The sequence below is a fragment of the Mastigoproctus giganteus genome, chromosome 1 (genome assembly GCF_048544385.1).
Source record: "Mastigoproctus giganteus isolate SK-2022 chromosome 1, ASM4854438v1, whole genome shotgun sequence".
Taxonomy (NCBI): domain Eukaryota; kingdom Metazoa; phylum Arthropoda; class Arachnida; order Uropygi; family Thelyphonidae; genus Mastigoproctus; species Mastigoproctus giganteus.
The window spans coordinates 258,191,598-258,217,037 of NC_143575.1; the positions used below are offsets into that span (position 1 = coordinate 258,191,598).

Below are 25,440 nucleotides of genomic sequence, written 5' to 3' on the forward strand. Positions count from 1 at the left end.
CACTCCCCTTTAGGCCTGACATAGCCGAGTGGTCATGAGCGAGAGTGCATAGCATGCATTCCTTGAGTGGACTGGGGTTCAAGCCCCTGACTACTAAATACAATAAATATTTGTATTGATGATTTATTGTAAACTCTACTGACTTGGTTGTCGTGCTGGAGTATAAACAGAAAATTTATTTTTAACAAACCCATGCTATGACTGAAGTATAACTGCGCTCCTGTCTAGATGGTCCTGCATTACTTCTTTTACCAGTATTTTGCTCTTGTCACTCTTTGATCACCCTTTGTGAATTGGGGACACATTCATACATCTCTAGTCCACAGGGACCTCTCCTGAGTCCAAAACTGCTCTCATAATTATGGCAAAAGGTTTGCTTACCTTCTTTGTTATGATTGGATAGATCCCATCCACCCCAGGTGCCTTTTTTATGTTTAACTTCAACACTTTCTCTTCCACTTTCCTCTCAGTTATCACAAAATTGTTTAGCTCCCTGTTAATGTTTGATAAACATCTGGCATTTCCCTTCCTGAAGAATTTCTCATTTGTGAATGTAGATACAAAATACCTATTCAGCCTATCAGCATCCTGAGAAGGATCATCAACAGTTAAACCATTGACATCAAGTGGACCAATGTCATTCAGCCCCTTCCTTCTACTGTTAATATAGGTAAAGAATTCTTTGCTACTTTTCTTGGCATTCTTTGCCAGAGACATCTCATAAACTACTTTGGCTTGTCTAACCTCTTCTGACTTGATTAGAGAATGGTTTTATCTACCATAGGCTTCTGTATTACCTGATAATTTATATGCATTTTTCTTCCGTGTCACGTGTCTCATCATTTAATATCCATTTAGGTCTAAGCCTTGAACAGTATTTCTAAGTTGGTATGAAAAGCCTAGTAGCTTCTATGATTACATCCCTGAATGCTCCCCATTTAGAATTTGCTGTTGGTCATATCATCAGTTGGTTCCACTGCAGCGAATTTGAAAACTGTCTGAGACCACTGTAATCACCCTTACAAAAGTAAAAGCCCTTCTCATTAGACAGACCTGTGATTCCAATTTGTTTTAATAAGGGGCTTGCTCAAGAAGAATTTCAGCTAAGGATCAACCCCTGTTAAAATAGTCTGCTAAATTTTATCAAACTATTTTTTTTTAACAAGGAGATTGGATAACCCCAAACATTTAAGAAGGAAGTTGTTTGAGCTCCTCCAGCACAACCTTGCCTTTAGCCCTGATAGTAGTTATGTCTTGAAATAAATCTCACATCAATACACTGTGATCACTACCACCCAGAGGCTCTTTTACCTGCAGATTCTTAATGCATGGAGAATCACTATAATTAAATCATGAGTATTGCTTCCTCTTGTTGCCTCTCTAACATGTTGCTTTAGAAAACAATCATCCAGTAAATCTACATAAGTCTTGCTAGTGTGTGAGTTCCCAACAAGTTCCAGTCGATATCTAGAAAGTTAAAATCCCCCATTATAAACATTTTGATTTACTGGCCCACTCTATTTCTCTGTATAGTTGTTTGTTATGCATCACAGTCATTACACCTATAACACAATCCTACTCTCATTTTTTGTTTTCCCAATGCTTATGCTACATCAAACTGACTCAACATTGCACTGGCCACCCATGCCAACTGGATGCACTGTCTAGATTTAATATTCTTCTTAAATAAGAGCATACCCCCCACCTTCTGTCCTATCTGTACATATTTTACTCCCTATATTCAAATTCTACATCCTTTATATCTGAATGACAACACATCTTTGATATCCCTACAGTGTCTGCATTTGATGACTTAATCATTACTTCAAATTCATAAAATTTAATTTCTATGCTATTAGCATTAGTGTACATGTAAGTATATGTGCACCTGTTCTTACTCTTAGTTACCCTAACACAGCTCCTGTACACTCCTGCCCAAAAATTTGGAATAACAGCATATGAAAGCAGTTTTTGTTATTTTTTATTTATTTTTTTTGAAAATAGCTATGACAGTGTAAGATTTAATATAAAAATACAACACACTACAAAGTATTTTAAGATTTTTTATTAAGCATTGAAAAATTTACAGCAAAAAAATATTGAAGTGATTAATATTAACAACTATACTGATTTTTAATCAAAATATCCTCCATGAGATTTTGTCACTGCTTTACACAGACATGGCATTCTAGCAATTAATTTTATAATAGTCTTGTCTAATAAGGTCTTGACTAACATTATTCCAAGCAATCTGCGGGTTTCTCATAAATTTTGTGAATATGGGCAGACTTCCCAGACCTGACAGTCTAGATGATCCCATAAAAGCCCTTTAAGTGAGGCAATTGGGGTGGCCACACCATAATTTGCAATACCTCCTCCTGTTCCTTAATTACTAGAAAGCTCCTGCACAGCTGAAAGCTGTGCTTCGGATCATTGTATTGTTGTATTATAAAATTTATTTCACAAAGTTGAAGCCCAGAGGATATTGCATTATGTTCAAGAATGTTTTTATAGCTTACTTTTCTTAAAATTCCTTCAATTCTGATGGTGTTACCCATTCCAGAAAAGCATAAGCAACTCCAAATCATGATGGAACCACCACTCCTTGACTGTAGCCACTAAATGTGGCACCATTTTTCCTGCAGTTTCATAATCTTATATAAAATCTATGCTTGGAGCCAAAAAAATTAAGATTCTGATTTATCCTTCCACAGTATGTTTTTCCACTCTTCAATTGTCCAATGTTGATGGTTAATCCAGAAACTGATTAACCATCAACAAAAGAAACGGTTAGCCTGGGCTACCAACCGTTTCTTTTGATTTTCTGGTTTTATTAAGTATTTTTTGGACCACTACATAACCATGAAATCCTGCTTGTTTAAGACAGAGTTTTACAGTGGATGTAGGCACAGATGTTTCTCTGTTACTATTATACTCAACATGGATTTCTGGTGCAGTGAGTCATCAGTTGTATTGAGAAATCAAGTGTTATGGTGTTATCTTGTGCTTCCATTGTTATACACAGTTATCCTGATCGTGGTTTGTCCTTTAAGTTGCCAGTCTCTTTGAATTGTCGAATGGTAGTTTGTACTCTAAATTAAACACCTAGTTTTTTGCCAGTACTTCTCATGGAATAACTTTCTTTATACACAGTTATTATAGCACTTCTTTTTTCAACACTCGATTCCTTATTTCTTGCCATTTTTATCATGAAACTCATAAAACTTAGACCAAACACTCTTTCTGAATGGCAAGTGTTTGATTATATAAGTTACAGTTCTTTCTCCTCAATTTATATTATTGCGAAACCTAGAATCCTCTACAACTTTTATAATATTGAAACAATACTCCCATCTTCTAGTATATTCTAGAATCATCTACAATGCTCTACCACATTCAGTAATCTACTACAGGTTTTTGACACATTCAGAAGTCTTCTACACCTTTCTGGAATATTCTAGAAATTTCTTAAATAGTGTTTAAGTTTTTTGATTTTTATACATAATAGAAAATATTTTAATAAAAATAGATAAAAAGTTGGTCCTATTTTAATAAAAACTTTGGATATTAAGAAAAATGAAATGTGATTCCAAACTTTTGGCTGGAGTGTATATATGTGTTCTATGATGACCCACGGCAGGGCTTGAAATCCCTGACACCTTGCTTTCCAGGCTGCTGCACATTCCTATAGTAGCAATGCAAGAATTACTTTTACCTCTGCCTGTAGCTACTGTTATTCTGTTAGTCTGTATAATCCCCCCCAAAGCAGTTTTCCAACCCACCTAGTACTGCCTTAATAGTATCAGCAAATATTCTTGCATCCCATCCCTATGAAAACAGTCTCTCCTGTTAACAAGCACAGACCACAGTGAGAAATAGTTTACCCTTATGAGCCTTGCAGAGTTTCTGCAGGCCTGAGTTGATTTTGATAGAGCTCTCAACATGCACTCTCTCCTATTGTGTCTTGGCATAATTCCAGACACTTTCACATTTAATCTTAACTCACAACTTTTTCCCCACATTGCTCTGTACTTGTTTAGTAAGTTGTAATCCCTAAGTTTTTTTTGTCCTAAATCACTTTTACCATCTCTCTTCTAGATTTGTAACATCTGGATCTGTTTCCCCAGGTACAAAACCTTACATTTAGAAGTATTAAACATTAGTTGCTATTTTACAGACCATATCTATAACTGATCAGTCATTTTGGAGCAACATAACCTAGTAGTGGTTGTTAACCACCCTTTATGCATTCATATCTTCAGCAAATTTCGATAGCTTTCCTTGTCCTTCATTGTTATTATCACTAATAAAGATTAGAGACAGGAGGTTATTTTTTTGTTATTTTGGTTTTTAGGAGCATTAGCAACTAAGGCCATATTGCTCCGGGATATGCGGTGGTCATTCCCTGAATGACCTTTCCGCATCCTCCGTATTTGGTGGTGACGGGCTCGAACCCCGGTCTAATCAAGAAGCGTGTGCTACGCACTGCTGCTCCTTCCCACCTGGCTACGGAGGCGCCTAGAGACAGGAGGGTCCTTAGCACTTGCTATACTGGACCATCCTGAAAAATGTAAAAATATGCATTCATCACTACTCTGTCTCCTGCCTTTTAACTAACATTACAATGGATTACCATTGGAGGATCTTACCAGTAATTCCAATTTTCTTATGTTTATATAGTGGATAGTTAATTATTGGGAAAAACTTCCATCTGATGATGTGGAAGTGGGTAGTTTTGAATAAATTTATAAGGAGGAACTAGGCAATTTATTAGAGGGGCTAGACAGGTGATGTGGAGATTTATTTATTTATTTATTTTTTTTTTTGGCTGATGCTGTATAAGCTTGCTTTCTTGCATAATTTGCTACTACTAATACTAAACACTATATATAATAGCCTTTTGTGCAGAACCATACCAAAAGCTCTACTAATCTAACTTAATTTAATATATTCTTTAAGTATGAGCTTCATTTTCAGTATATATAATTGATCATTTTGTAATTGGAAAAGGATAGTTGCAAAAAAATTCTTTATGGCTCTTTATTCGTGTAAAAAATGCGCTGTGTGCCTATATCTGTGTTAATTTTGTATAGAGATTGTTTTTATCTTGATTTTGGACAGCAAGACTTCTATTACTAAAGATATTATTTGGTATTACAGTCGATTCCGGTTAATTGGGACACATCGGGACTAGTGCATTTTGGCCCGATTAAGCGGCTGCCCCGATTATCTGAAGTTTCAAGTAAATAAAGGTAAAAATACAATGGACCCCCACTTTACAATTGATTCACTGTACAATCAAATCATGTTACGATGGAGTCACCATAGTAAAGTACCTTTCACTATACGATGTGTAGTAAGTGCTGGTCTTGTGATCAGGTTTGCGAACTGAATTTTAATTCTATTAAACAGTGATTCTAATGAGCGAAAATAGGAGGAAATTTATCCACAGGCTATAAAAGTAAAGATATATTAAGCACAATTTTACCTTTTATTACTTTACTAATTAAACAATTAAATGATAAGTGAAAATTGGAAGAATATACGTGATAATCGGAATAATTAATATGTACTGTAATATGTACATACTAACTAGTTGACATTTCTGTTCACTGACATTTGTAGGTGGGGGTTAAAATTTAAAACAGTAAAAAGTGAAGCAATCAATAACAAAGAACATGGCACACACAAATTGAAAGTAACATGATACACACAAGTGAGAACGGAGTAACAAGTTACAAAGCTATAAAAATAGGAATGAAGAGAAGATTCTGAAAATTAATTTTTTTATATAATTGAAGATTCCATGGAAGTGTAAACAGATTTCACCGTAATAACCCACAGAATTCCAGCTGTCGGTATTATCGCAAATTCAGTAAGATCAAGTTTACTATCTGTTTATGATAGATTGCAGTAACAGAAAAGTCCAATAAACAGGTGACTGCTAATTGTTTTTATTGTTTTATAGTTGTGACCTCCAGAAATCCGACCGTCCATGGTTCGGTCGGAGACAATCGTAGGGTAATCTCCAGTGCTGCGGTCTCCTGCCCCGATTAAATGGCATGCTGTCCCAATTAAGCGAAGTAAACCCTGGCGATTTTCTCAATTGGGTTCTATTTTTTTAAGATTTGCCCCAAATAAACAGCTGCCCCGATTAACCGGTGGCCCAAATAACCGGAATCCACTGTATTACCTAACATAGGAACAGAATTAAGAGTAGAATTTTAAAGTGCATCATTTTAAAGTATATCTTACAATTTTATCTGAAAAATTGGTTGATGACAAGCATACTACAAGTATGTCTGCAGATGTAATTCTTTTTGACATTCACACTAAAAGGTTAAAGATTAATGGACACTAATTAAAACATTTTTGGTGCTTAGTGTAGTGTCCAATACTAAAATAATAATACTTATGACATTGATTCCTGAATTTTCCTGCTCAACTCATATATAGACTTTTTAACAGTAATATTCAGTGAACCACTGAAATCCTCAGTACTTCAGTTTGCCATTGTTGTTTGATTTTCTTTCCTATATATGACTATGTTATGCACGTTTTTCTTTTTTTTTTTTTTTGGGACTTTTTTTTTCCCCAAAAAAATTTTTACATTAAAAACTGGTATGCATCTTACATGAAGATTTTTGTAATTTGGAATAATGACATACTCATACATAGAGAAATCTAAATCAACATCAGCAGCAAGTTTAGCAACACATCTTCATTGCTTTAGCTCTCATTTCACTACAGTTAGTGTTTAGAACTTTGTTTGGTTTTCATGATTTCTTGGTGTATCAGCATGTTGTGCTAGTGTATTATGTCTGTGTTCACAGGGTAGTTTGCATGTTGTATGGGCTGAAAATCCTTGAATAATTCATGGGGGAACTCCTCCCAACTTCACCTGAGATTGGCCAACTGCAGCCATGACTGAAGAGGCTTTTAAGAATTCTTTGACCCCAATGGGATATGAACCCATACCTGTTCAAATGATTGACAAGTGGTGAAACCATTTTATCATCATGGAGGGTGCAAGAGTTTTATCAAGAAAAAAAAAAATTACCATTCTGATGACAATCAGAAATAATACTATATGGTGTATGTATCACCACTAATGGCAGAACGTTTCTGTTAAATCATTAAAAAGAAATTTTTTAAAAGAAAAGCACTAGCTTATTATTTTTTTAAATTTAACTTTCAAAAAATAGGGTGCACATCCTGTTTAATACAGGAGCACATGGTATTTGAATAAATACAGCGAGTTAAAACTTGAGAACTTTAGAATTTTGAAACATAATTTTGCTGTAACTATCATTTAATTAATTTTATTTATGAATTGGCTTGAATATAGTAATTTTTAATTAATGATTTCTATGTCAGAATTATATACAATTGACTCATTATTTTTAATGACAGACAGATGTCTTTCTTCTGTGCTTCAGCATTGATAACAGACACTCTTATGATAATATTTATGTGAAGTGGCAGCCGGAAGTGCGTCACCACTGTCCTAGAGTTCCTTATGTTCTAGTTGGTATGTATTTGGCTTGCCATTAGGTATTACTATTTTAAAATGCTTATGAAGCATGAAATTATTTTAGTAATGAGTTTTTGACAGTTCCTGTGCTATATTGACTCATCTTTCTATCATTATTAAATTTCTTTTGTCCCCTTTTTACTCACATCTGCATAATGTATAGAGTGCTTATTGTGTTTACCATGTTCATCTGCATCTAGTACTCAACTCCCAGTGGGAGGAGTTTCATGAAATTTTATATTAGCTGTTTTAGAAATATTTGTCAAACCATCCCAAATTGCAGTAAAATTGGAGAAATAGAAATCCACCAGATTTTTTTTTTCTTTTTCCCATATGTATGTTGTAGCACTGGATATTATGTTCATTGCTATGTACTAATTGAAGGAATGAATGGGAAATAGCCGACCGGGCTAGCCGGGTGGGTAAAGTGCCTACCTAGCAACCTAAAGGTCGCGGGTTCGATTCCCGCCTCGGGCTTGGATCAAAGTACTGCAAAAACCTTGGGAGGTGCATTATGGCCACAGAAGCCTATGCGCCAACAACTACCAAAAAAAAAAGAATGGGAAATATGGCAGATGCACAGAAATCTTTGCTTTTTGAGGAGCCTGTCCTAAATATATAAAACATGAATTATTACTATTTTTTTATTATATTAATCACAGCAGATGTGAAATATGTGTTATAAAGCACATTACAAAATGTTGAGGGAATATTACATTGTGCAATGAAGTGAAAACAACTACTTTTATATATTATTAGATAATTATTAATTAATTGGTGTCAAGATAATTAGTTAATTGCTTTTCACTTCTATTAATCACATAAAAATAAAATTCAGTTTATGAAATAAAAATTGAATGTGCCTGAAATGTAATGCCTTGCATACATTATCTAGCTTGTTTTAACATATTTGGACATGGGTTCACTATTAGCAATATAAGAATTACTTTGCTTATTTGTTTATTATATATTATTTAGACTTTAATTTAAGGGCCTGTTAACACATGCTCTAATTAGTTGACATGTAGAACTATCCTTTACCTAAGAATGCATGCATGTCAATTAGAGCATACATTAAGAGGCTCTTAAATTAAAGTGTAAAAGGTACCCATGTCAAAATATGCCTCAACAAGTTGGATAATGTATGCATTACATTCCATTGGTTCTAGCCAGATGCACAAGGTACAGTACAACTGGTCCCCACACTAGGAACAGCCCTGTGTGGTTGTAAAAATGTGGGATATATTGGAATGTTATTCCATACATGGGTTTTGCACTCGGTCCCCCCTCCTATAGTAGCCCTAATAGTGTACTTGGCATGTGTTTGGTGTGACGATAACTCAAAGTTGTTTATAGTCATTTTTGCAAAAGTCATTATGACTGATATATGTGGAGAACAGTACGTTGCATTAAATTTTGTTTTCATTTAAAAGAAGGTTGTTTAGCATTTTACTCCATATTACAGGGCAAGCCTATAGAGACTCTGTGCTTCCCTATGGCACAGCTAACTGTAGTTTAAATGTTTAAAGGTGAACATGAGTCAGTAAGCTCAAGTATCTGCAGTAACTAAGCAAAACATCGGTGCTGTTGCTGCTGTGCTATAGAGCTGTAAAAGTTATTTACTTTAATAATGTCCTGACATTGTGAAAAGAAGCTATTTCAGAAAAGTATGGCGCTCAACATTTAAAATATTCCTTTCAGGTAAAATTTTAACTCAAACATAATAAAGTTAGCTTAATGCTCTTACTTTTCCAATTACATTCTTTTCAATTTGAGCAAGGCTGAAATTTTTAAATTATTGTAATGAACTAAAAATTACTGTGAAGCAGTAGTAATATGTAATACTTATTATGAGTCGGAATTCAAGGGTTATCCTATTTATTGAGTTTATGGATGCACAGTCAAGAATATCAAGATATAGAAGAACAAATTCCACATATAAAATCATTTCTATGAACTGCAGCACATTTTGAACAAGCTATTCTAAAAAAAATAACTTTATTAAATTGATGGTGAATTAGTGGCACTGACTGAAATTTGGTTGGCACCAGTAGTTACTATTTTTATAATAAAAAATCTGTTGTAATAAGGATAATTGATTTATTTTTAAAAGAAATGAAAACCACAAATTGCACCATATTAACTCCTTCCCGGAACATTTTTTTCCTGAAAATGTGCCATAACAGATTGACTTTTTTTATTTTATAGATTAAAAGTATGCATCATGCAAATACTTATTGTATAGTTTTTTGTTTTTTATAAATTTTTTAGTAGAAAATACCTGGGAGTAATTTAACCCATTTGGGCTATCCTGAGTTATCTCGTGTATGCCAAAAAGTGTGCAAATTATACAGAGTTTTTAAATAAATTAGTGCTTGAGCTAAAAGAAAGAAAGAAAGGAACAGAAAAACACAAAAAAATGCAAACTTACTTTATTCCCTGAAAGAAAAATTGAATTCCATAAAAAAAAAAAAAAAAAAAAAGCATTCCATAAAAAAATAAATAAATAACGGCATTTCATGAAAAACAAACAGTAATTTTACTTGGTGTGGTAGGTTTTGAAGCAAGGAGCGATGCAAAAGCCAATTTCATATGTTTTATACATATAGTGTGTCTCCTTTCAAATTTTCTTGCCATCTCTGTTCTGCCTTTTGGAATGTTATTCCAAAAGTCATTATGACATACCTGACAAGTTCTAGTTGGAAAGTTCTTCTCAGTTGGTGGAATATCAATGAGGTAATGGCCTGGTGAATAGCGACTTGGGTGGGATGTTGAGGACAGTCTTCTCTTTCTAACTGGTGGAATTTATGGGTGATATTTCTTGATAAGTTCTTCAATCAGGTCCAATCTGAAATTCAAGGTGAAACAGCTTTTTGGCTATCTGAAATCATGGCTTAGCATTAGTAGAGGCATACAATGCAAGAAAGCAAGTTTATGCAGCATCAGCCAAAAAAAAAAAAAAAAAAAACCTCTCATTTCACCCCTCCATTCGTTTCAAATGCCTGTCCAGCCCAGCCTTAAATTTATTTAGGCTATCATCTTCCACAACAAAAGATGGAAGTCTGTTCCACCAATCAACTACCTGCTGGCTAAAGGCAAATTTCTGCACATCCACTCTACAACTGTCATTCCTCAATTTGAATCTATGCCCCCTCATATTCTTAATCTGAGCAAGAGGAAGAATCCCATCAGCATTCAGCTTGCTCCTCCCATTCAAGACCTTATACACCTCAATCAGATCACCTCGCAGGTGGCGCCTCCATAGTAGCCAGGTGGGCAGGAGCAGCAGTGCGTAGCACACGCTTCTTGATTAAACCAGGGTTCGAGCCTGTGACCACCAGATACGGAGGATGCAGAAAGGTCAGAGAATGACCACCGCATATCCCCGGAGCAATATGGCCTTAGTTGCTATTGCTCCTAAAAACCAAATAACAACAACAACAACCTCGCAGGTGCCTACTCTCCAGGCACTGCAATTTGCAGAACTTTTAAGCCTTTCTTGGTAAGAGCACCCCTTTGTTCCCCTCACTAATCTTGTTGCCCTTCTTTGTACTTGTTCTAGCAACTCCAGTTATAGCTTTATACAATAGAAATGAATTCCACACAGCTAGGTCCATTAGGTGAAAGAAAACCTTCCTGTAGTATTTTTTAATCCATTTCCTGGACAGGGGATAGTTCGCCAAATGTGGTCAACTTTATCTACACCTCCCATGGAAAAGCTATAGCCACAAACTACTTTGGGTCTTTTCACTACTCCTGTTTGAGTTTCTATTTCTTACTGAGAAGGATTATGGACCATAGATAACAACGCTACATCTTTTTTATCTTTCCAAAGTAAGGCCATGACTTTCCCTCTTTGAAAAGCAGCAACCTCTTGCCTTTTCAGCTTTCCTTCTTCAGCATTTCAGGCATTTCCTTTCTGTGTAGTCTCACTGTACCATAAACATCAGTTTTCTTTGTGATGAGAGTGTCAGCTAATTGGGGACTGATATAATAATTGTCAACTGTGAGGCAATATCCTTTTCCAAACAGAGGCTTTATGAGATTCAAAACCACTTGCATAGACATTGGAAGACCAATAAAGTCTGGATCCATTTCTGTACCTTTTCCTACATATATTATGAAAGTCCAAACATAGCCACTTTTGGATTCACACAGCATATAATACTTTATGCCAAACCTTGAGCACTTCAATGGCATGTACTGCACCCAACCAAGTCTTCCTTTGTACAGCATCAAGCTTTCATCTATTGTCGTCTCTTTTAGGAACATAGAGACTTCTAAATTTATTTTCTAAGAAGCAGTAGACATCATAAACCTTGTTTAGTTTTGGATTTGGGTGCGTATTTGCATCATATGACTTATTATCTGAGAAATTAAGATATTGTTTTATCTTTTTATGCCTAAGAGCCATCGTAGTTCCAAACACTGGTGTCTCAAGTAATGGCTTTTTTGACCAGTGCATATATTCTTCAGGCTTTTTCACAATACCTTGCAGCATTTTCAGAGCAAAAAATACTCTCAATTTAGCATGCATCATTGGAGTCCAACTAGAATCATGAGTGTCACTTTTTTCTGCAAATTTATTAGTCTCAGAGCACACTATATTGATTAATTCTTGAGCAAAAAATAAAGCAAAAAAGTCTGTGGGAGTCGTTTCATCTGTATTGCTTACAATGCACAAACCTGGCTGTGCAGCAAATGGAAATCTTCGAGGTGGCGGGAGGAGGTCTTTATTGCACTCAATTTTGAACCATTGTCTACCATCTAAAACACTGACATTACCATTTTCTTCATCTGAATCAAAACCTGAAACAGATTCATCAGAATTCGATTCACCAGAAGTTTCCAATTCACAATATGAAGCATCACTAATCTCTTCTTTACTACTCATTATATAAATAAATTGAATTCAAGTGGAATGCACAAGCAGTAATCTCCTGCCACAAGCAATACTTGTGAACTAACTACATTCTGACATTGCCGTACAATTTAAGTAAAACAAAAGCCAGTCATCTGCTGCCAGGCGGAAGAAAATCTGGAGAAATCTCATAGTTCACTCCGAGAAATCTTGGGAGTTATCTGGCTAATGCAAAATTATCCAGATAAATGCCCGAGAAAATACATTTCAGTCTTAAATTTGGAGGTATTATTGTTTGCTTTTATCCCAAGATATCTCTTGTAGTTCTAAATAACTTTTAAAACTAAAAATGAGATCTCGGGATAATCCATGAAGGAGTTAAATCAGACATAAAATATTTCAAATCAGATGAAAGAAACCATCTTGGAAATGAAATGAGTGCCACATATGTTGATTTAAAAACATCTACGCAGAGGCAACTATCCCATTAGTTAATTTACCACTATAATAAGCAGCATGCTGTTTAATAATGTGGTCATTCCTCCCCCCACCCAAAGAACAGTTATATGTCCTGTGTAGCCGAGTGGGCAAGAGCGGGAGTGCAGTAGCACACGCTCTTTGAGTAGACCGGGGTTCAAGCCCCTGACTGCTGAATACAGTCGATCTGCCAACCCACACTGGACCAGCGTGGCAGATTATGGTCCATTTCCCTCAGCATGAATTGTTGAGGAGGCTTCCATCCTGCAGTGGGTTGATAATGGCTGCACTTTACTACTTTATGTATGATATATGGGGTGTTTCAATTAAAAGGCACTGGGGTCCATTTTGCTTATTTTTAGGTCTAAGCTGTTTGTCATCTGATTCTTTTTTTTTGCCATGTCAGGGCTGAAATTTTGAATTTGATATTAAAATTGGACTAAATATCAGGCTTAGATTTTATAATTTCTAAATTAAAATTTAGAAAAATTTTGCCTAATAAACTGCTTTTTTCCTCACTGGGAAAGTGTTCCCTATCTTTGATTTAGTCTAAAAGCATCACACTATACTTCTGAAACAAACATAAATCAGTTTTATTTGAATGGGGGGGGGGGGAACGGTTATATGTGATGATGTCTTCATTGTTCATTCTTCTGTACACATGCTTTTTGCAGTTGTTTTATGTCTGCATGCAATGGCTGTTTATTATTATTATTATTGTTGCTCTTATATTATTTCTCCCTGATTGGGGGATTCCACTTCGTGACGGGTACTGCTACAAAGTACACAGGTGGTTGTAATGTCTGGTGTTACTATTGGTCAAGGAAATCTCTGACTATCCTACAGGTGTTCAGGATTGCAACTTTCTGGAGTTCCTTGTAGGTGTTCTTTAGGAGACCTATTGCTGCTAGGCTGCTATGTAGAGTCTTTGACACCATACTGGTGGTTGACACGATGATCGGGATGGTCGATACTTCTTGCATATGCCACATCTCCTTGACCTCATGTCTCAGGTTCATGTACTTCCTAATTTTTTCCTCATGGGTTTTCTAGACATTGCTAGTGTTGGGCACCACTATGTCAATCAGATAGGTAGCCTTTTCCATCTTGTCCACGAGGGTTATGTCTGGTCTGTTGTGTGGGATGGTCTTATCCGTTATTATGGCGCGGTCCCAATACAGCTTGTGGGTTCGGGTCTCTAGTACTGCCTGGGGTTCGTACTTGTAGTATGGTACACTTTCTTTTCTTATTATTATTATTATTATTATGATAATTTTTCTTCAAATAAAATGATTTTTGCTTGTTTCAGAATGATGATGTCTTAGACTAAACAAAGGACAGGGAACAACTTTCCCATTCAGTAAAAATCAGTTTATTAGGGAAAATTTTAATTTAGAAATTGTAAAATATAAATTGTAATATTTAGTCCAATTCTAATATTTAGAATTGGACTAAATATTACAATGTAATATTTAGTCCAACTAAATTCAGAAATTTCAGTCTCAACATGACAGAAAAGATCCAGACAACAAATAACCTAAAACTAAGTGGGATAAATCCATAGTGTACTATTTAGTGCCTTTTAATTGAAACACCCTGGATAGATAATATGTAAATTTACATACACAGAAATTTTCTGGATATTCCTCTGGTTAGCATTAGTTTGCATTGGGAAGCTAAATTATTTTTTTTGGCACCCAGCAACAATGTTTGCTGTCCCTGATCTAGAATATCCATAAATCATTTATATACTTATTTATGATAATTTGTGTGAAGCAAGAAACTATTCATAGTATTGCAATGAGGAGCTTTCCTTGTCCAAGTTTGAAAGAATAAGCTATAAAAATTGTAAAATTAACTTATGCTTCTTTGCATCTATGCAAAGTTCTCTTTAGAGAATAGTAATTGTGAATATAAGGAGCCATATGATGCTGTGCAAGAATTTTAAGTCTCTCACTAGCATTCTATACAAAAGCAAAATGACAAATAGGTGTACTACTTGTGCATTTGCTGATACTGGGATTCAGTTATATTATATATATATTTTAAAAAAAGTAAGTTTATTTCTTGGCAGACACTGATCTAAACAAAGTTGAAAAGTAAATCTCCAGAATAAAATTTGTAAAGCAGTATATCAGAGGCTGAAAACCCATTTTTCCTATGGTGAGATGGGGCATAATTATGAATAGTTGCCTTTGATAAAGAAATGCCTCTCTCCACTTCTGGGAAAAGGTATAGGCAGACATGCCTGATACAAATTGTGTCCAGATCTACTGTTGCTATAACAATTAATTCTATATGTTGAGTGAAAGGCATGATGTGGAAATTAACAACTAAGATTTATGTTAAATTAATTGAAACGTTTCAGCTCCATGTTTTAAAAGCAATGATTTGTTTATTTATTCTGTAATGTTGAGAAATTCTACATCCAGAACATGCAGTATTCTAATACTAATTGCTTATTAACAGATGACATTTCTAAATCCACTTTGGGATTCTGTTATCAAGTTAAAACAGTCATGAATATGAATGCAGTTGCCTTTTATCCCTGCAATAAACATATTCTTCAAATAATTCTTGGAAAAAATGTGTGCGCGCATGTGTGTGTGTGTGTGTGTGGAATTGGAACTAGTTGAGGAATTGGAAAGTTGTGGTGGTTCAGATTTTTAATTGTTTGTATCAGAAAATGTCATAACACACTTCAGTGCACATTTCTGCTTTTAAAGCCCTGAAAGACAATGTAATGAGGAGGTGATTGTCCCCTTGTATAAGGCAATGGTCATGTCACACCTTGAGTACTGCATACAGGTCTGGAGGCCTCATTTTAGGAAGGATTTAGAGCTGCTGGAACGAGTACAGAGAAGGACAACAAGATTGGTGAACGGAGCAAAGGGTTGTTCTTAAGAAGAAAGGCTTAAGTTCTGCAAATTGCAGGGTCTGGAGACTTAGACACCTGCAAGGTGATCTAATTGAGGTGTATAAGGCCTTGAATGGTTTGAGCAAGCTCAATGCTGATGGGATTTCTTCCTCTTGCTCAGATTGCTCATCTGACATAAATTCAAATTGAGAAAGACAATTGTAGAATAGATGTGGGAAATTTACCTTTAGCCAGCAGGTGGTTGATACAACTATCAACCACCTGCTGGCTTCCATCAAAAACAAACTTCCATCTGTTGTAGTGGAGGTCGACAACTTAAATAAGTTCAAGGCAGAACTAAACAAACATTTGGAGTGAATGGATGGGTGAAATGGGAAGGTTTTTTTTTTTTTTTTTTTTTTTTGGCTGATGCTATATAAGTTTGCTTTCTTGCATCATATGCCTCTTCTAATGCTAATGTATGTTTACCACTTGGTATTATCATTGAAAATCAGCCGTCACAGTTGGAACTGTGACTTACAAACATTATTTCTTCAGTGGAATAACAGAAAGGGGACTAGAATTGTTCAAACATTTGTCTCAAGAGCATTATGAAATGTGGAAAAGTGCAATATCATTTTTACATCTTTTATTTGAAAACATAAAAGAATAATGTTTTGCTAAAACTCTGTACATGTCCACTCTCTCTGTCTTATAGAAGTTCAGTTTCTACTGCATGCCTTTTCTGTAGGTACCATGGGCACTGTCATCTTAATTGGAATCTATAATTACCCCACTCTCCTCAAATCCAGTCCAAACATATGCTGCAACCAGTCAGTGTCCATTCACTGTACAACTCCAAACTCACAGAACCAGTCTTTCTGCTTCTTCAACCCTTCTACTTCTGTTTTCTGGAACAATTTTCCTTCACATATATTTCTCAAAAATTATAATCTACAGAAATTCAATTCTAATATTGACAAGTATCTTGTGTCTTCTCAGCCTTCAATCTGTGGTACCCAATGCATGGTACTAAGTACTGTAGGTTATAATGCCTTTCATGTTCAGAGATTCTATTTAAAAAAAAAAAAAAAAAACACTCAAGGATACATATAATTAGCCAGACTCCAGTACTGTTGTAGGCTTTAATATTACTAACAGATTACTTTACTAAGAGAATGTTATTGCCGACCGAGCTAGCCAGGTGGGTAAAGTGCCTGCCTGGCAATCCAAAGGTCGCGAGTTCGAATCCCACCTCAGGCTTGGATCAGAGTAAAATGCAAAAACTTTGGGAGATGCATTATGGCCACAGAAGCCAATGTGCCAACAACTAACAAAAAAAAAAAAAAAAAAATGTTGTTTCAAAGGCTGTTTTTTGATTTCCTGTCTGATTCATGAAACTTTAGACTAGTTGAATAGATTTAATTATATTTAATATTATTAATAAATAGGAACAGCCTTAATAACAATGCTTGTCACTGTAAAACTTTAGCATTTCAGATGAGTTATTTCCTGACTTCCTTTTTGATCTTATTCTTAAAGAAAGAATGTGAGTAATAAAGTCAGTTCAGAATATTACGGGTTTCATTTTGATGGCAACACATTTTTAAGTATACTGCATAAAACTAAATGTGTATTGATATTTAAAGAATACTCTAAATACATCCACTCTCCTGCATTAATGTGAATATTGAACAGAACTGTCCATTTATCACACAACCTGTTGGTCACTGATTTGTACTAAAGATATCCATAAAGATAAAGGTTCCTGATATAAATGTATATATGGTTTTTTGTGTAAGTACCTTGTATCTAAACCATTTTTGCAATGCCAAAGACATTCAGTGATGAATATTTGTACCAAATAAGAATGAAGAAAAATATCAAGAATCACATTTTGCCCATCGATGAACATATGTTTTGTATAATTGTAATATTCACACTAAAAAAGTGAATGCAGGCATACATGAGCAAGATGGACGCTTCCAACACATTCTGCAATAGTTTAAATTAAATTCTGTATTCGTTTTTAATAAAATCTTATACTGCAAACTCAGGCATTTTAATTATTGTAAATTAGTTGAACATTAATTGGATAAATCCTGTATATGTAAGAAGAAAATATAAAAAATTATTCAAGAAATTATTACTCCTTGGCTAATTGGCAGTGCTTGTTCCTGCAGTTTGGAAAGGTCTAGAATTTTAATCACATTGATTACAGGAAATTTTTCTAGGATTTCCACCCAGTGCTTCAGTTATTTGATCACATCATTAGTAGATGTGATGTTTTTCTTATTGAGAAGGCTGTAGTTTGCAATTTGTAAAATGTTGCAGATAAAATAAATAAATTTTTGTTTATTCTCTAGACGCCCAAGGCAAGTTTACAAATTCATCATAACTGCATATATATTGAATTATTAATGGCAGTTGGATTTTCATTTCCACAGACACAATGGGCTATGTATATAGCCCATTTTTTTTTTCTTTTTTTTTTTTTGCAGCATACAGGCTTAAACCTGCAACCTCCTTACTTGTGGCTGTGCTTATTAACCACTGAACTACAGCCCTATGTTTCTGTTTCTTTAATGATAATTTAGAATAATTACCTAAATATAAATAATTTTGTGTGAATTAACGATATATGGAAGAAAGTTATATTTTTAAATGTCCTTTCTTTTGCTATTTTCATTATTTACTTGCATTAATTTCCTATCATTCTGGCATTTAGGTACAAAATTAGATCTCCGTAGCAGTGCATGTCAAGAAGATGAAATCATCACTAAAAGTCTAGGAAAAAAGATGGCATCAAAGGTTAAAGCAGTAAAATACGTAGAATGCTCAGCAAAGTCACTTGATGGAGTCAAGGAGGTATCTTAAAATATTTATTAATATTAAATAAAGAATTTTGTAATACTTTTTAGTGTATGATGTGGCTACTCATATTCTGCAAGCAGTTGACATGTCATATAAATTCTGTTGCAAACAGATTATCCACCAAGTATACATGCAACAGAATTTATGCAAATTTAAAAACAAGAAAAAGCTAGAGATAGTATAATGGTTGTTTCTATAATCAAAATGGCAGAATGGAAGAAGGGTGACAGAAAGAGTCCCAGCTCCATAAATCAGTGTCTTCATTTGTGTAGGAGACCTAGGTTTTAAATTATTGTAATATTAAACAGTAACCTGAAGCAGGAATGACTGATTAGTAGTCTTTAGTATATTTCATGCACTCCTCAAGGCTTTATTTTCAAAAACAGTGTTATACAAGCATGATACTACATTTTGAAAACTTTTATTTACTGGCACAACAAAACAGGTCCTCCATGGCAGTTTAATCAGCATGCTACTTTGCTATTCATGACTAGAGAAGTTTCTACAGTCCTCTTCAATTTAGGTGTCATTAGCTGACCTCAGGTGGAGGAAGTAGGGATTCCCCTTGAGATATTCTGGGTTTTTTAGCCCAAATAACATGAAAATCAGCCTGTGAACACACACTCAGTATACATATATGAGCTGTAGGTTCCACTGCCATTCAAGTAAATTTTTTTTATTGCCATCCAGGTGTTGGACAAAATTATTATTATTATTTTTAAAGTAAACAAAAGATCTCTCTGTCTCTCTCTCTCTGTGATTTATTTATTTATTTTGTAAATGGGGAAAATCAATATGAAAAATTTATTCCTCATATTTCTGAACATATCAGAGTTAAATGTTTTATATAGAAGAATTTCTTTGCTGGAATCCTTTTGGAAAGGTTTGCTATGCCTAAACTCTGAAAATATAATTTCGCTATCTTTATTTAGTATTTCAGATTCAAAGCTTTTACAATAAGCAGTTTTTCTGCTTCTCTGAAATCACAGGAAAAAATTACTATGCACCTTTCCTTGTAATATAGTTCAGTCATTTGAGAATAAATTGAAACCCTTGTTAAGTAGTAGTGGCATGTGATGCAAGAAAACAAGTGAGCTTATGCAGCATCAGCCAAAAAAAAAAAAAAATTGCACCATTCTCTCCAAATGCCTGTCCAGTTCCTCCTTAAATTTATTTAACCTATGAACTTCCACAACGACAGATGGAAGTTTGTTCCAGCAATTATGAGTATTAATGGAAATATTAATTTTTGCTTTGTAAGGAGAAAGTTCTTAATATTTATTTTATTTTTCAGGTATTCGAAGAGGCTGTGAGGGCAGTTTTGAATCCAAAATCTACAGTAATATCTCAGTTTTCTTGTAATACACTGTGAAAATGGAGAGAAATCTTTTGATGACAACACAGCTGTAGAATGGAAGCTTAAAATGAATAGTTTTTAAGAGAGAAAGAAAATGTAAATACTACATAAAAAAACCACACCTAAACAGATCTGCATATTGAATATATTTTTTTTATTTGTAGATAATTACTACTGTATTATCCACAGAGTCCTGACATTCTCTGTGTTGAAGTATGTGTGACAATCCTTGTTAGGCGAGGAATTTTATATGTTTAAATTTTAAAATTTGAGCTGTAAGGAAATAATATTTCCTATGACTATGTCTTCATTCCAAATAATGCCGAACATACTGATTACTATGTTGGCAATTTTTCGTTTATTTATTTATGTCTGTATGTTTCAGTAGACCCTCCATCATTCACGTAGTCATTATTATTATATAAGTGGGCTCTTCATTAAAGTCACAGCAAGTCCCTTTCTACAGTGACAAGCATAGCAATATTTTGTAATTAGTAACTATTGGCAGAGGCCACAACGAGAAATATTTAGGTATATTTAGGATTAAGAGTTTACTTCATCAAAAAATGAATATCTAGAATAACTTGCTGCTCACAAATTGGTTTTCATTCAGCTTTTTAACTAATTTCTTGATGGGCAGAAGAAACTGGGTGGAATTGAATATCAAGGCTGGGACTAATCCTCTTTCTTGTCTATCTGCCTATAGAAGTCTTCTCAAGCAAAAATCTACTGTAGCCACATTTAGCTTTAAATATATGGATATGGATGACTGGTGCTTTCTGTTGTGGCATTTTTTCTGTACTTTGTTTCTTTTGAAATAATTTTGTATGCTCATTCTGATATCTAAATATACAAACAAGGTTTATGAACAAACTATAAATTATAATTTTGTAATCAAAGGTATAAATATACCACTGGAGTTAGCATAGCCAACAGTCAAAAGGAGTTCAAAGCCTAGAAGTATATTTTTAATTTTTAAAAAATCATTTGTTTTCCCTTTCCTGAACAGCCAAGGGATTGTCATCCTAGTTTTGCAGTGGTTTCACAGATTTTAACTTGATTATAATACGATTTGAAGTTGGTTTGAAAAGGAATAAAACTGCAGCTGACCAATGGTAATGTTGGGAAGTCATAATCTAAATCTGTTATACCTAGTGAATGTAGAGGTCATTATAATAGTAAAAATTAGTTCTTCTGGATTATCAGACTTCCATTTGTTATTTTCCTCCATGCTATCCTATTTCTTCTTTGATTTAGCCCTAGCTAGAGAAAGTTCTTTCTGCTAATGCTTGCTTACTGATTATTATCCATTTTCCTCTTCATCTGCAGCTTAGCCTACTATCATCCATTTTTTTGAATGTCTGCTTGTCTAATCTCCTTCCTTCCCCCAACCTATTTCATCATTTGATCAATACCTTTTATTGGATATTAGTTCCCCCAAGAGTTTTTCAAATTTCTTAAAACTCATTTTTTCATAATAAAGGGATTAATTTTTGATCAATTCCTTTATTTCTTATCCAGCTGTCAGCTCCATAGGGTAAAGAAGATTTTAAAACTGTTTGCTATTTATAAAACTTTTTTGCCTAATTCTTGAAAAGCTCCAGCTTCCTACACTGTAATTATTCTAATATTTCCATGTTTAATCTTTCATTTTCAGTTCCTATATATGCACAATTATCAACTTATTCCAGTTTTTTCAGTACTCTTAGTCTACGTCCCAACCATTCCTTATCTCTATCAACTTTCATAGTATCTGTTTTTGTGTAGCTAATTTTCATACTAAATCGTCTATACAATGTTTATCTAATTTATCCACTTTCTCAAAGATCTTATCTATTATCAACAACACAATATCATAAGAATAAGATCCAATTTTTACACCTTCGGTGCTAAATTCTCAGTAAATTACATTCTGTTATTAAATAGGCAATGAAAATTATAAAGTAGTGTTAAGGTGCTGCAGCCCTGTTCACTTCTAGTTTAATCTTAAACTAGAGTTATCATATTTAAAATCTAATCACAAGACTGGAGAACTCAAAAATCCAGAATTTTACACATCACATACACCCGTGACCACCAAATACGGAGGATGCGGAAAGGTCAGGGAATAACCACTGCATATCCCCAGAGCAATATGGCCTTAGTTGCTAATGCTCCTAAAAAAAAAAATACCAAACAACATCACATACAGTGAGATTCTTGCATATCCAAGATTTAATATCTTTAATTTAAGAATATATAAGTATTATTGTGGCCAGCATTTATGAATTCATAATTAAGAAATAATAGTGAACATCACTATTTGACTGGTGAACAATGTACTGAAATGTAAAAATTAAAGTGAATAAGTTGAGCTAACTTTGACTAGTATGCACCATAATGTGAATAAGTTGAGCTAACTTTGACTAGTATGCACCATAATGAAATGTACAAAAACAGAAATAACATTGAACATTGGTGGGTGTTTATATCGAGATAACTTAAATAATTTTTTGTTTATATTCTGTATGGTTGTTGCAACCAGAGGAGTTTATGATTACATTGTGACAGTTAATGGGGGCCTGTGGACTTTTTGTGGCTCATTATGACTCCAGTCTTGCAGTATGTGCTAGTATTCATTATCCCAAGTACCACAGTCAGCCCTGTTAATTAAAATGCTAGAAAGCATTTAAAATCCTGCCTGGATATCACCAGACAGGTGAAAAACCTAAAAATTTAGACATGTGATAATGCTACCTTAAACAACTTTCTTCAGTCTTTACAGATTTGCCAACTTTCTGTTCCCCTTAAAAAAAATTATCTTGATGCCACATTTTTATAAAATTTAAAACGAGATTTATATATTTTTTTGTAAACCTGCCAATTCTTCTCCAAGATTACATTCAGAAAAGCTTATAACCGTCTTCTATAAGATGTTTGCATAAATTTTTTTCACGGTATACTTTCATAGTGAGAATCCTCTGTAATTGCTGCATTAAAGTATTATTTTCCCTTTGTATATGCTGGCACAATTAATGTCTTATTCCAGCTATCCAGAACTTGCCCTTCATAAATTCATCTGGCTAATGAAATGTAATTATTGTGATGCCATTATTCCCCGCTCCCCCACATGCATATTTTATGACTCCCAGAGAGTGTAAATATTCACAATTTTATGCTAGAATTGCAGTAGTGTGCCTGATTGAATTCGTATATACTGCAAGAATATGTCTCATTGTTCACTGAGTGCTCATTCATAGTTATTTTAATGACAACACTTGCCGTATGACTGTCCTGCAGTATAAAGCAAAACTTTTTTTTTTTTTTTGAGTGGAAAAGATTTTGTCATGTCATCACTGGGGACTTCTAAGGCCTTCCACATACGCGCGCGCACACACACACACACACATGAGAGAAAGAGAGAGATTTCGTTCAAAATTTTCAAATAGGCTAAGTCGTGCACAATTCTAAGTACCATAGGTTCTAATACTTCTCATTTGGGATTTTCGTAAAAAAATAATAATAAATAAAAATAAGTCATTGTTTCCTAATGTGCTTGGCTTTAATGAATTGCTCCTCTTAAACTTTCATATTTTTGCATCTTTGTCATTCTGTATTCGAGGTCTGAAAAGTGACTACTACAAAAGATTTGTAACCCTAAATATCAAATTAAATAACCACACTATTAAATTTAAATTAAAACCACTATGGAATTACAAAATAAAGTTACATTATTCTGCATCTACCAAAAGAAATAATATCTCCAAATATTAATATACTTTTTTTCTAAATGAGGAAAAGTTTTGAAATTCCCAGAGTTGTATGGGAAATTTTGCAATACTTATTCTCCCCCCATCCACCCAATTTAGTTAACCGTTTCCCAAGAGAGTTTCTGGATGTCCATAAGCTACAGATAGTGAGTTTCCAATGGCAGTGGGCTCTGTGAAGCAGCTTTCTTTGTGGAATTTTTCTTCAATAACAATTAGCACTTTGTATGTAAATGCTTTAAAATATTAATTTCTTTTTAATTCATTATTAATTTGGACTTGACTGTCCAATATCAGAATGAAATTATTTTGTCAAAAATCAAATCGGAATTTTAAAACATGAAAATAAACACAAAAATGTGAAAAGGATACAAAAAAAAAGCTAATTGGTACTTTTTTTTTTGATGCAGTAATATTCTCTATGCTACTTAGTATCACCAGATTCAATTTCAACAGCTTCTGAATCAGAAATCCAAAGAATGTATTCAGTTTCTGCTTTTGTAAATCAGAACCAGACAAATAGAACCTAAAAGGTGTGAGCTTCTCTTCCAGTTTTCAAAACTATTTCCTGACAACTTATTATAAACTGTCTACAATTACTTTGAAACAAATAACGAGACAGCACCTTTTTGAATATTTCTAAATACGTACGTTTCTACCGCAAGGAACCCACACCTGAAATTTGCATATATAGGCGTACTTTACAGAAGCCACACGTAAAACGTGTATATACGTACATACATGTGAAAGGGTTAATGCCATTTTGTAGAACAAATACATTTTATGCTTTTAATTGAGAAAAATCCACAGGTTTACACATTTTGACTTTTGATAGAGTTAATTAAAAATTTACAGATCACATACTCTCTGTAGAAATACAGGTCTTATCCTTTCATAGCTGTTTTAATGAATATTTGTACATTCATTAATGGTACTTTATGAAGCATATTATAACAGTTTTATACATATAGGAATAATATGCCTTATTTTGTTGAACTTTGTTATGTGTTTATCATATACCTTAAAGATTTGCATCGTACTTTGTAAAAGAAATAAAATGACTTTTCTTTGAATCTTATGAATGAAAATTTTGTTTTGTGTAAAATCATTTTTCAAATTAAACATCACTTCACATTTCAACATGGTTCTTTAAGATTCCCCGAAATATTTTTTCTTGCTTCTTAAAAAAGATTTTATAACAAAAGTTGTTTGTAATGCAACCACAGAGGAATTATTCTGAATTTTTTTTTATAATCAATAATATAAGCACTGTAAAAATAACCATCATGTTAATAGTATTTTTTCCTTTCAAATATTTCGATACACATGAGCAATTGATAGTATGATTTAATTTTCAAAAACTTATTTTTCAAAGTAAATAGTATTCTATAAGTAAGCATTTTTGCCCCTTGTTTATAAATGTAAATGAACAAAATTAAAATTGTTTAAAAATTATCCTTGATCTTGCCTTATCTTCAAGTTAAAACCTTGCATTTCTAACACAATTAATGCATAACTGCCATTTTTCTGACCATTCCTCAAGCCTCTCCAAGTTGCTTTGAAGAAGCACTGTTCGGAACTAATTGTTGAGCACTCCCAATCTTGATATGGCCAAAAAAATTTGATATTACTCCCCTATTCTTTTATCAATGTTGTTTAAGAAAATCAAGGATTATTGCTGGGTTTAAGAAAACCCAGCAATAATCCTTGATTTACCGTAACTACTGGATTTAG

The 25,440-nt window shown here is 33.9% G+C and overlaps 1 protein-coding gene across 5 annotated transcripts in view; it reads left to right on the forward strand.

Moving 5' to 3' along the window:
• Positions 1 to 22,769, forward strand: part of LOC150091819 (ras-related protein Rac1-like) — a 109,752-nt gene extending 86,983 nt beyond the window's left edge. For all 5 annotated transcript variants that reach the window (XM_090377157.1, XM_090377183.1, XM_090377148.1 and 2 more), the window contains exons 4-6: positions 7,414 to 7,531; positions 18,458 to 18,597; positions 19,898 to 22,769. In XM_090377157.1, the coding sequence (XP_090233283.1) occupies positions 7,414 to 7,531; positions 18,458 to 18,597; positions 19,898 to 19,975 (336 nt within the window). In that variant the 3' untranslated portion in view covers positions 19,976 to 22,769. The remainder of the gene's footprint in view (positions 1 to 7,413; positions 7,532 to 18,457; positions 18,598 to 19,897) is intronic.
• The last annotated feature ends 2,671 nt before the right edge of the window (positions 22,770 to 25,440 follow it).